General features: G+C 45.3%; 1 protein-coding gene across 7 annotated transcripts in view; it reads right to left on the bottom strand.

Moving 5' to 3' along the window:
• The window catches only part of UNC13A (unc-13 homolog A), a 541202-nt gene that overhangs the window by 46789 nt on the left and 482079 nt on the right, over positions 1-12334 (bottom strand). For 6 of the 7 annotated variants that reach the window (XM_069649468.1, XM_069649467.1, XM_069649470.1 and 3 more), the window contains one exon: positions 4410-4466. In XM_069649468.1, coding sequence (XP_069505569.1) covers positions 4410-4466 — 57 coding nt within the window. Of the gene's footprint in view, positions 1-4409; positions 4467-8191; positions 8222-12334 lie in introns of all 7 variants that reach the window. The other variant, XM_069649472.1, reaches the window with a different exon arrangement.

The following is a 12334-nucleotide window of genomic DNA, read 5'->3' as shown; positions in this document are numbered from 1 at the left end:
TTAAATCCATCTACAGGGATAAGCTCCAAAATTACAGAAAATCTGTTGGAGGCTAAAGGTGTCTCCTACTCCCCTTTTTGTGGCAGCCCATACACATTTTGAGAAAGAAATCTACTTTTACATTTTAAAATGGCCCACAGGAACTTTCCTTAGGCCTAATCTTTGAGTTTGGCAATAAATCAGCAGTAAATCCCCAAATTAACTGTCAGAATTGTTTACTGTTGGCGCCATTCAGTCCCGTGGACTTACCATGGGATTACAAGTGGAGGTATGGCAGTGTAAGTCCACATTTTTGGAGTCCATAGAACTTTATGGGGGTTTTTGGAAGATCTACCAATTCTGTGTGGTAGATCCACCGTTTTTTTAGACTTAAAGTGGCGGTGTGGTAAATGTGGCTGTATTGCTGTTACCACCCAAAAAGTGGTGGTATGGCGTTGCCTTCACTTTTTACCACACCGCTGAACTCGTAATGAGGTTCTTTGTCTTTTCACATTTAATAGGAAAAGTCACTGCAGTCTTACCATCTAGACTAGGCTATGCCAACTCTTTGAAACTCCCTGATATTCTATTTACACAAATTCCTCATTAAGAGTGTGATGGTGTGCTACGTTTTTTTATGCTAATTGCATTCCCTTTTGCGACATTAACAGAATGACTGCCAGTCTGGTTTCTGTGTGTGTGACACAATGAATGAGACAGCCCTGACTGGAACTGACATCTGGTGCCTAGAAACACTTCTGTACAGGCACTTTATAAACCCCATATCATATCAATACCACCATATTCTTTGAAGATGAAGTGGAGTATGTACCACTAGCATTCAAGCTTTGTAAGTGATGCAGGCTGTCTTGAAGGTAATGCATGCTTGTAAAGTTAACTAGTATAATTCCTTGAGAGTGGAGATGTGGTTGAATTTCTTCACTCTTGCGATGAGGCATGTTTCTGTGTTCTGGTCACCTTTCAGATGGGCCAGAGTTGTAGTTGGGATGCCTGCCAGGAGGGCATTGCCACAATCCAGGTCAGAGAGCAGCAAAGGCTAGACGAAGGATCTGAAGTCCGAGGTAGGGATGAAGGGTATGATACGGCACAGGAGTGAGAGCTGGTACTATGCTGTTTGTGTTTTCTTGGCAATGTGTGCTTTGAAAGAAAGGTTGTGATAAGTGGGGAAGCTGAGGAACTTTGCACTATAAGTGAGTTTGGGGGAGAAACCTTCAAGGTCCATCTATGTCAGTTGGCTTTGAACTTGGTCGTGTTTGGTGGCACCCCTGAGGCTTCACTGTTGAAGTTTAGTGTTTGAGTTGGTGAACGTCAATCAGACAATTGATCTTCAGAAATAGATGTGTGTCACCAGCAATGTGCTGGATTTTTATGTTGAATTTGGCCATGAGTGCCCTCGGTGGCTGATGTAAAGATTGAGGATGACAGGAGAGAGGACGGAGCCTTTTGAGACCACAGGTCACTGGGAGTTGTTGGGATCTGCAGGAGTTTATTTGGTCATACCGATGTCTGGATGTAAGGTAGGAGTTGAACCACTGAAGCACTGTGGCAACACATCACATGCAGGAGGGCTGGATGTTGAATAGTGGTCAACTAGGTTGAATGCGGGAGAGAGGTTGAGCAGGATCAGGAGACGTTGGCTACTTTTGTCCATGATGAGGAGTGCCTCGTCAGTGACCTGAATGATGGGGTTCTCTGTACTTCATCATGGGCAGAATGCAAAATGGTATTCTTGAAGTAGGTTGTATTGGGTGATCTTTAAATGTAGGTGGAGCATGACAGTCTTCTCAATGCTCTTGCCAATGAAGGGAGGTGGGTGATGGGGCAGTAGTTTGATAGGTTGTCTAGGTTGAGTGTGGGCTTTCATAGTATGGTTAGGATCTGGTCAGTTATCCGTGGGTGTGGTGTTGATAGTGTGGCAGACAGGAGTGAGACCGCTTCCTGTGATGTTCTTCAGGACAGAGGTATAGGAAGTGGCATTCAGTGATTCAGGGAGGCTTGCGAGTTCTTCCAGTTTAAGGGACTTAAATTCTGACCATATTACAATATGGCATGGTGGTATGTGTGGGGTTTCTATAGTGAGCAGGGTGTTATCAATCTGTCTTTGGATCTTGTTTCCTTTGCCTGTAATGAGCATGTTGATTGCATTCCATCTCTCTACGGAGTCGGGTACTTCGGTAGCTGATAGGGGAGTTAATGTAGGCCTGCCGGTCTTGAACAGTGCTCTCTTTTTGTTGGAAGCTACTGAGTAGAAATGAGCTTTGGCTGAGGTGATGAGGGTCCTGTGGACTGAGCAGATGTTTTGCCAGGTAGTGAGATCTTCTTGCAGTTGTGTTTTATGCAGATCTTTTCTTGCTTGCGGATGACATGCCTGCTGTTGATGAGTTCTTGTGTATAACAGGGTGCAGATGGCTTCATTTTGTTGGTTCACAAGTCTCAATGGTGCATGGGTGTTGGTGGGGTCAATTAGTGTGTGGTTGAGCTGGTTGAGAAGGATGTTGACATTGCATGAAGGAGGGAGTGTTATAGCCAGGTTGCTCAGGTTTTCTTCTCTGGCCTCCAGGGGGAAAGTTTTGAATGAGGGCCAAGGCACCTTTGTTGTTTTCAGTGACCCTGGATGGGAGGGTCTTGAATGCTGGATCTTGATGGGTACAGCTGCGTTTTCAGTCTAGTCGTGTTTTATAGGTGTAAAACAGTTGATGTCTATGGATGCAGCAAATACTAGGCTAAGAGTACTGCCTTCTCTGTGGGTGGGATCAGTGATGGGTTGCGTGATGTGTGGGATGTTCAGGAGATGGTAAAATGCTTCTTTTATTTTCTTGGTTAATTGTGTTCCTGGTAGATTATGTCTTCTTGATGGAATGGCTGACACTTGGTTACTTCGACCAGTTGGCAGTTTGTGTGAGGGCAATACACTGCATTGTCTTACTGATACCCTAAATATCAGTGGTGTGAGTTTACAACTAGGAGTGGCATGTTGCCAGCCACCTAAGTATGCACCACTGATTTTGCTGCTTTCCTCTGTACTCTGTGCTTTCCTTTAAATGCCCTAAAAGTTCATTTGGTGTCCTAAGTTGTATGCATATGCATGGCTGGGCTGGCAGGTAAACAAGATCTGAAACAATATCTTAAAATAGTTGGTGAAAAATAGCTGGACTCTTGGAAACACGTTTGTTGAACATTGGTTCTACATAACCTCCTTTGCTGTATGACAAAACGTGTGATGGCCAGAGGGACGTCCTAGGCTTTGTCTTTCTGCGGTGAAATGTAGCTCTTTTCCTATAACACAGTGTGAAAATGTGAGCTTCACAATGGACAATTTGAGCTCACTATTAGACACTGTACATTACCATCCACTAGCCGAGAACCCAGAGAGGTGGGTTTTCATCTCGCTAGAAGAGCCCACAAGAACTCCATATGCCACCCCAGGAGAATGCGGAGCACTACCCAAACAGCGGGGCAACAAGAAGTTCACATATCCTGAGAGGCTCCCATTCTCTATCCCAAAAATGCTCAGGAAAAACAATGGTATAGTTCTCTGGGCATAATGCAGTGCACCCGTTGAAGGCACAAGAGCATCCTCCTGATACATCACACAGAACTCCATGGGTCTCATTCCGAGTGCGGCGGTAAGGGGTTAACGGTGCCGGTAAGGATGCCGGTGCCATTTACCCCTTACCGCCGCATTCTGAGATCCTTTAGCGGCTCCTGCTAAGGGCGGCTGATTTTACCAGGGGCGCTAAAGGACCGGGGAGCTAATAACGGGCCCGTAATTAACAGGCCCGTTATTAGCTCCCTCCCCATTCCCATTGAGCCCTGTGGGGGCTCAAATGAGAATGGGTATGGCTTCCCTGAATGGGGACTTAACGGGTCCTCCAAGGTTGAAATGACCCGGTAAGTCCCCATTCAGGGAACCCAGACCTGAGTTTGGAGGCAGCCATGCTGCAAATAGCGGCATGGCTACCTACCAACTCGTAATGAAGCCCCAGGTCCTCTTCAAGACATTACCAGAAATTGCACTTTCACTGCGTAAGCCACAACCAGTGCAATGATTGATGTCAACATCATCCATATTTACATATGAATTATTCTGAATCCTAGAAGAGAGACAGTCACCCTCCAGCGGAATCAGCAAGACCTAAGCCCAAATTACATGGAAGTGCACACTGGTGGCACACTTTTAATGGAACCGAAAGTGTTCAATCTAGTTTTTCAAGTGACTGTGGGAGTAGCAGCTGCACCCATTAGAAACATATAAAACTGTACATGTCAGTCTAAGACAACCGACCATCAACCCCCATGGTTCTCCATACCTCCGTGAATGTCAGAATCTCTGATCATTTTTCTAGCGGAAGAAACCATTCATCGCTCTCATTGCGCCTCTCACTCTTTGAATGTTCTCACTTTCTTACCTTGAGTTTCGAGAGCTGTCCCAGTTCCTTGGCAGCATTGAATATCAGCTGAGTGCCCTGCAGTGGAGAAAGGGAGATAGCAAAACACACACCTTGTTTAGAAAAATTGATGAAGTGCCTGCTCCATCAAGGGCTCCTGAGCCAGGCGAGGAAAGGAAGTTCTAAAGATTGTTAAAGGTCTCCTGGGATGGAAGATCTACAACCTGAGGTGTGCCTTTCGACTGGGATTGGTCCCTGAGTTTAGATAAGATGTCACCTTTCCTGCATGCAGGTATCTCCTTCAAAGAGGTCCAAGTATGACTGCCTAACATTTTATTGTTTCCCAAACTTCAGCCAGGACCCTTAATAAACTCACATTGGACCAAGCTGTTGGTGCACTTTCACCACATCTTCAAGTCCTGTTCTTTGCCATAAGATGAGCAGCGTATCCACTCTGCCACTCAAAGGGTTCTTTCTAGTTGCCCCAAAATGAACCTCTGGAACCCTTTGTTGGGCACAGTCATTGTAAGTCCTGTTTCTAAGGAAGTTTTCTTTGTAGACTGATCAAAATGTCTCACTTTTCAGCATACAAGCCACCTGCCAGGCCAGAGAATATAGGATAATAATAAAAAATAATAATTGGACCAAATAGGAAATATTTTGCGCTTGATGGATTGCACATCCAAACTTACATTTGCTTGTTTCTAAATGCTGCTCCAGTGTGACAAAGCTGTCCCCTACCCCACTAGTGGAATCTACAGGATTGGAAGGCAGTGAGGCTGGTTCCACTTGAAAGTAACTGGAAGTGTGGCTGCTGCCAGTTGGATTTGACAGGAAGGCATTACACCTCCTGGCATGTGATAGGGAGCGAGGTTGCCATGAGTTTGATGCGAAAGCATGCAAGGCTGCTCTTGTTTGGGTGTAATAGAAAGTGAGGTTGCCATCACTTTAATTTGAAAGAAGTGAGGTTGCCATAGTTCGGGTGAGAAATTAAGTCAGGTTGCTACTACTTAAATGCTCCTGCTTGAATATGAAAGGTCACCACTGGGGTATTATAGGAAGCAAAGTTGAGCCACCTTGAAAAGACCGGATGGCACACGTTGGATGAGATAGGAAGCAAGGTTGCCACCATTTGCAAGAGGACCAAAGGAAAATTGACCCCATATAGATGTAACCGAAAAGGCAGCAGGCACACGCTGGAGGTGATGGCAAGGCTAGTTGCAATGACAACGGTAGGCCGGGACAGAAAGTTGTCACCACTTGAAAATTACAGAAAAGGTATAATGCCATCACTCACAGGAATGGGCATTGGATAGGGCATCTGCCACTGCTTGTTGTCACAGGGAGCATGTGGCAGGAAGTGTAGTTGCCAGCATCTGGAGAATGGCACTTTCTGACAAGTCACACATCTTCAAGTCGAGATTGTGGGTATTAGTTTCTGGCTTTGTCTCGCTCAAAGGCACTAAACACCCTTCCCAACATACTTTAGGACCTTCGCTCATTTAAGTTAAGTGGACGAGCACACAGCAGTGCATGGCCCTAAATATAGCATGCAATTTTCAGTTCATGGTTATATATGTCAAAACCCACAGAAGGGGCGAAGGGGTTGCTACAATATCATTATTTTTTAAGTAAGCACATCTACTTTTTACCTAAAGTGCCTGGACAATGCGAAACACCCTATTGCGCATCTCAAAACAGTACTGTTAACACTACAAGGTGGATGGATGAAAGCCAAAGGCAAGAGAAAGTTGGGAATGAACCACTGTGACACATAAAAAGGGGCAAGGCATACAGGCTGGGCTTGAAATAGGGACAAATCAGACAGAAGCGGCAGAGCCTTCCAATAGAGACTTACCCCAAAGCAAATTATGCTCAACCTTGAATGTGCCCAGGCTCCAATGGTTCCCTGAATCAATCCATGAAAGGGACATAAAAATGGGTTCAAGGGGAGGAGAAATTCTAATGCGACTGCCTCTCAGGATGATCTTTGGGGTTCAAGGAATCTACAATACTGCAATATTACGTAAAGGACAAAAGAGGCTGACCCTACACCATAGAGATCCTCGAGGACGTCTAGAGTATGTCAGCACGGTCAACTCTTCCCGACCTGTGCAGTGATAAGGTATCCTATCTCCTCTGCGGCAAATCAACCACTGTGGTTCCCAGAAGGGGTTTGCAATGGAAAGATTAGTAAGTGTGATGTGACTGGTGTCGGTGATCTGCCATGGCTTCCCTACCTCCCCTCACATTAATAGATGTGTTCTACTAAGCCACGCTACCAGGACTCCCTGATCGCCATTCATAGTCATATTGTATATAGTAGCCAGAAGGCAGCTTCTGAGATGTGACCTATTAGACCAAGTTGCCAGGGCTGCCCAACCACCATTCAGATACATACTGTATAAAGTATCTCTACATAGTGTATTCACTAGCCAAGGACCAGGCCGTGCGACGTACCCTAGTACTCCCGATGCCAGGGCCCCCAGACCTCTATTTACATACGTGCTACAGATAATAGCCAAGAGCTTGTTTGTGAGATGTGCCCTATTACAACAAACTACCAGGGCTCCCCAGACATCCAACACACTCGTACTGTATAGAATAGCTAGGTTGTGAGATGTGCCCTTCTAACACCAAATTACTAGGGTTCCCCAACCTCCATGCACATACATATTGTATATAGTAGCATAGAACCAGCTTGTTAGACATCTATCCTCGTCCGTGTTTTCAGGCATATGTTGTTACACTACTAGTGCTTGGCCTCATGCTGTCTAACTCGACCCAGGGAAGCCTAAGGCAACAAACTGGCAATTCCATCCGTGTGTGTTCAAGTGCGTACACCCACCTACCCATTGCCACAACCGTCCATGTTTCTTGTCATGTTATGTGTGTGCACACTAGTGGCATGGATGCTCTCTTTGCACCTTGTCTTGTTAGAAATGTTGCACAACAAAGTCAGTCTGTCCCTTATTCTGTAGGTAGCAAGAAGAGAAAAAAATATCTTTGATTCCCACTGCAGCAACCAACGCTGTTACAAAACGTTCTGTCATTGGCCCATTTTGCCGATCTATTTGTTTAAATTGACGGCCAACTGCCTGTGCTGTTTTCAAGCATGCAAAGGTAATGTTGCGTATTATATTTTTGTGGAGCCGGGGTGAGGCCTCCAACACTATGCCCTTTTCTAATATATATTTTGTTTTATGCTGTGGTTCATGATGAACTGTTCACTTATCTAAAGACACATCAGCATGTGGACACCCCTCTATAGACATACCGCACCATTTTGGATTGTATTGTACCTGAGAGATCAACGACCTGGCCTTGTGCTCAGCTCAACAGAGTCCTAGATGTTTTGAACTGCGTGTGTCTAAATATGTAACATAATGTTGTTGTGAGGAATGAGGCACAACAGTGAAAGCGTGCACACTGTTAGGCCGCAACCGTCCTGCACCAGTAGTCCCCCCTCGGGTCCTGGGCCCAGTCAGGGAACCATCACGGAAGTTGTTCTGCACAGAATTAAGATTCCCTCCCAACCTCCCCCCATATGAACGCTCTGCGCATGCGGTCTGAAGAGCTGGGGTGGACAGCGAGAGGGCAACAGGATGCTTTGAACAAAGAACACGACCAACAGACAAGAGATTAGCCACGCCACAGGTTAGTGGACGCCCCTCCAGAAAGCACAGCACGACGGTCACCAGACTGCAGAAGACGCACAGAGGCAGAGAACAAACAAAGCAGAGGCAGCAGCCCCACGAGAGACGAAAACGAGAACCGGAAGAAGAAAAGGACGGGGTGCTTACATCCGCGTGGCAGGCAAGCTTCACTCTGCTCTGGAGAAAGAACACAGGGTTTACGTGTTGGACAGCGCGAAAGACGAGAGGAAAATCACCCACACTCTGCTTCCTGGTCTAACACACCGTACTGCAGCGTATTCCTGACCGCTCACAGCCCACCCGCCCACCCTCCTCCGCCTTGTTATGATGGCACTTCTCCCACCCAGTTCTAATATACCCATTCCTGACCTTCAGCACTCCCTGCTGCTAAAGGAGGTGGACACCACACATTTGATCTAATGCACCCATTCTTAACATTCAGCACCCACTGTTCTCTGACCCCAGACAGATCTAATGCACAGCACACATTGCAGGCTCCCCCCTTCCCCACAGCTGGCCCCGCTTGCACTCACTCCCTGCTATTAAGATACACACACACGCAGTTCTCCCAATGGTTTTTATCCGGTTATGAAAAGTACTCTTTTTCAAGAATTCACTTGGGAAGGACACATTTTAACGAATTCCGAAGAATCCATAATGACGATTTCCAAAGAGGAGGATTTTCGTTATCACTTTATTGGTTTCTCATCAGTTCATTTATTTAGTCATTTATTTAGTTCACTATTGGTTCGAGCCATCATAGTTTGCCATGCCAATATATATATTAATATTGAAAATATTGAAGCACGTCGTAGTTTAATAATTTGACAGACGCCTTTTTTTCACTGGAATTAATGTTTACATTTAATTAAAAAAAATCATAATGGCAATCCAATGTACACATGCATACCTTGTGTAACAGTTCTACATTTTCTTCAAATGTATTCAGTTTGCAAAATCCTACCTTTGTGTCATAAAAATGTGCTATGTTGATTTTCTTAATCCATTTTTTGAGATAATCGCCTATTATGCTGACAATGCCTTCCTTCCTGACTGTAAGCATTGCCCCTACTGTTTGTTATTACTAGGGGAGCAGGAAATGGCCTTCACTTACAATGAATTATAACGCACTTAATACCCAGAGGTTTCTAAGTGCAGGCCTGGGGTTCAAACCTGTGTTTCTCCGCATCGTCTTGCTTCCAAGACGAGTGTGTTGCCCCTAAGCTACACCTGGGGACATACATAGTCTCCTGCCATTAAGTATGATATAAGTCATTTATAACGTGCCTGTACACAAGTGTTTCAAGGCGCGACAAGACAAGGAAGGGTAGACAGGACAAAACAATGATCTTCCTAGGCCTTTTGTCATTCAGATCGTGCAAGTGCAGGGGTAGGGGGGAAAAGTGCCAGGTGGAGTGCAAAGGAACTCGTAAGTGCTGCCAGGTAGGTGCAGATACAGTTGGTAAGTAATGGCATTGACCACTGCTCTGCCAATTAACTAATTCCTGCACCAAGTCCCGCTTGCAAGGGCCGCTCCTTTATTCAGTACTGTGACTGCAAGTAGTTTTGGCAACACACCCGTACTGGCCTGCCCTACCCTGCTGCAACCGGCTTCACCATGCATCCATTCCTGGCCAGGAGTAACCATTACTTCTACAGTAATGTGATGGCAACCAGCTTTGCCAATGCACGATTTTCCTGACATGCAGCACCCCTTGTTATCTGGGACTGTGACTTTGTATAGCTCCATACAGCTCATCCCTGACTTTCAGCGCCACCTTGCTATTCTAGCCAGAGGTGGCCCCACAGATGCGCTGCAAGCACACCTAAATCCCCATTGCCCATACACTGTTCTAATCTTGGATGAGGAGGAAAATGTTCCTGACAATCTTCTCATCATGCCAGTTTTGTCTTTTTGGTTTATGATTTCAGAGCTGTCAGAATGCATTCTACCGCTCTCCCCATCTCTAACCCACCCCTTCCTTGTATAATGGTAGCAATGTAAACGTGTGCCAATGTGAGGGTGTCTTAAGTGCTGGCCTACTGTACATTGCTGTGCAAATTGGACGAACATACTCCCCCCTTCTCACTTCAGGGGTTACAATCAGAGGAGATCCACCAGCTATCTCAGTTTTTATTGCTTTCGTTTTTAAGGCTAAAGAAGTGTGGAATCTGGATACATTAGAACACACAAAATTCTGAAAACCAAAGGAATAACTGGTTCTTGCCAAAGCCTCGAAAGAACTCGAGAAGATGGAAGCCCAACCGTTATCCAGGAAAAAGTTCTAAATTGAAGGGGCTGCATTCAAGAAACTTCAGGGACTTCTGGACTACCCTCAGCCTGAGAATGCAGACTTACTTCAAGGAGCAATGGCTGCACCAGGCACTCTCTGAAACAATAAAAATGCAATTACATGGGGCGGAGCCACCTTCTGCAACGATTAGCCTTAGCAGCCAAATGCAATCAGACTATAATCCAAGTGCAGTTCGCACAATTACGAAAACTGCAGTCAGACTATAATCCAAGTGCAGTTCGCACAGTTACGAAAACCTGTTCGAAAGAAGAGACTCGCCTCCGCAGCAGAGCTTCCAGCATCTGCACTAACTAGAGGCCTCCATTCAGGCACAATGAGAGCTTTACCTCCAGGAAATCTCCACTTGTTCTATGACACAATTCTCTAAATTCTGCCCAAATTAAAAAATTCACTGCAGTGTTTTCAGCTACCTGGGCATGTGCCATGGTCAAGTGGTGCGGATCAAAGATTGGGAGGCTGCAGCGGAAGGAGATTAATTACTAATAGCTGACATCCTCCTACTTTTATCTCGAGAGGTATAAACATGCCATATGGTTTGTGTGGATCACACTGTAACCATCTCTCCTGCATCTATCTAGCCAACATTGCCAAACAGGGCCTTAGGTATTGGGGGCTATCTCAGTGTTTTTCTGCTAAAAGACAGGGCTTTTGGTGGAATTAGTATATTTATGCTACTAAATAACATGGGATTAGGATGATGTGTGCCAGTTTACTTACTTCTCTCTGTCAGACAGGTACCAACAGCAAACATTGGAAACCCACAGCCACTTCTTGCCCCTCTTGAATGGGGTAGTCCACTGCAGAACACCCCCCCCCACCAAATCCCAAACATGCCACAACAGTACCCCATGACCAAAAGTATTAGTACACCAACATAGAAAGGGCTGAGAGATAGCTCAGTGCCATAACCACAAGCAGACTATTCACCAAACGGACCAGGATTAGACCACAATCTTCGAACGGCTTTAAGGCTATGCTGATAACCATTGTATAATCCAGTGTCCTCCATCAGGTCTGTACCTGGGAGCAGACAATCTTCTCCAATAGTTCACCAAAAATGATCCGTTGCAGAATGAAGAAGAGTTGATACCGATTGTGTTACCACCTTTCCTCAGGAGGTTGTTATACCAGCATCATTTTAAATTGATTCATGACTGTGCCTTCAGAAAGGGACCTGTCAATGACCTCCATCATCATTGTGTGTACTTTGCTCATGGTTTTCTTAAGAAGCCGGGAAGAAAAGGGTCAGTGAAAAAAATTGTGAAATTGTTTAAGTCTCTTGTGAGCCTTTTGGGGACCAGAATAAAGAGACGGTAGAAGTCCTGCAAAGCATACAATGACTGATGGTTTAGACACAACACTGTGTTAGGCTCTGGGCAAATGACAGCGTGGATGCAGTTGCTCTTAGCTACAAAGAAGCCATGGAATTCATTGTGTCACTTCCAGATCGAACAAACCAGCATGACTGTACAAACTGGATGCATTGGCTTCTGCCTACCATGAAGTGCAACAGCCTGCAGACTGCCTCTTTACACCCTTGTTGGCATACCCGAAGCATTGAAACATCGCCACCCTGCAGTGTCATGGGATTTCTATTTTATGAAAATCCAGCCATTAATACCTGAGCTCTTTACGGCACAAGTGGGCCCTCACAGTTTAGCAGGAGGGAATTTTCAGACCAGAAGCGCCCTTGCCAAAGCCACATAAAGCTATCCATTCAATTACTTTCTCTGATGTCCCGGGCAAAGGAGGATACAAGGACCATTACATTTCGTTCTTCAATTCACATAGTGCTACAATTCTGCAAACTAGGGAACCCTCAGGGTATGATTGTAAGCATTCAGGTAGTAATAATTTTGGGAATCATTATCTATTGCATCCTTTGACACTCTTTATCAAACATTCTCATAGCTCTGCTACCTAATAAATGACGAGTGCCTCTGTATTTGAGTAAACACAAACAAGTTTTCAGCTG

The sequence above is a fragment of the Ambystoma mexicanum genome, chromosome 1p (genome assembly GCF_040938575.1).
Source record: "Ambystoma mexicanum isolate Mex_15411 chromosome 1p, UKY_AmexF1_1, whole genome shotgun sequence".
NCBI lineage: Eukaryota > Metazoa > Chordata > Amphibia > Caudata > Ambystomatidae > Ambystoma > Ambystoma mexicanum.
Note: the sequence above shows the minus strand (reverse complement) of the source record. Positions and strands in the feature narration are given on the sequence as shown.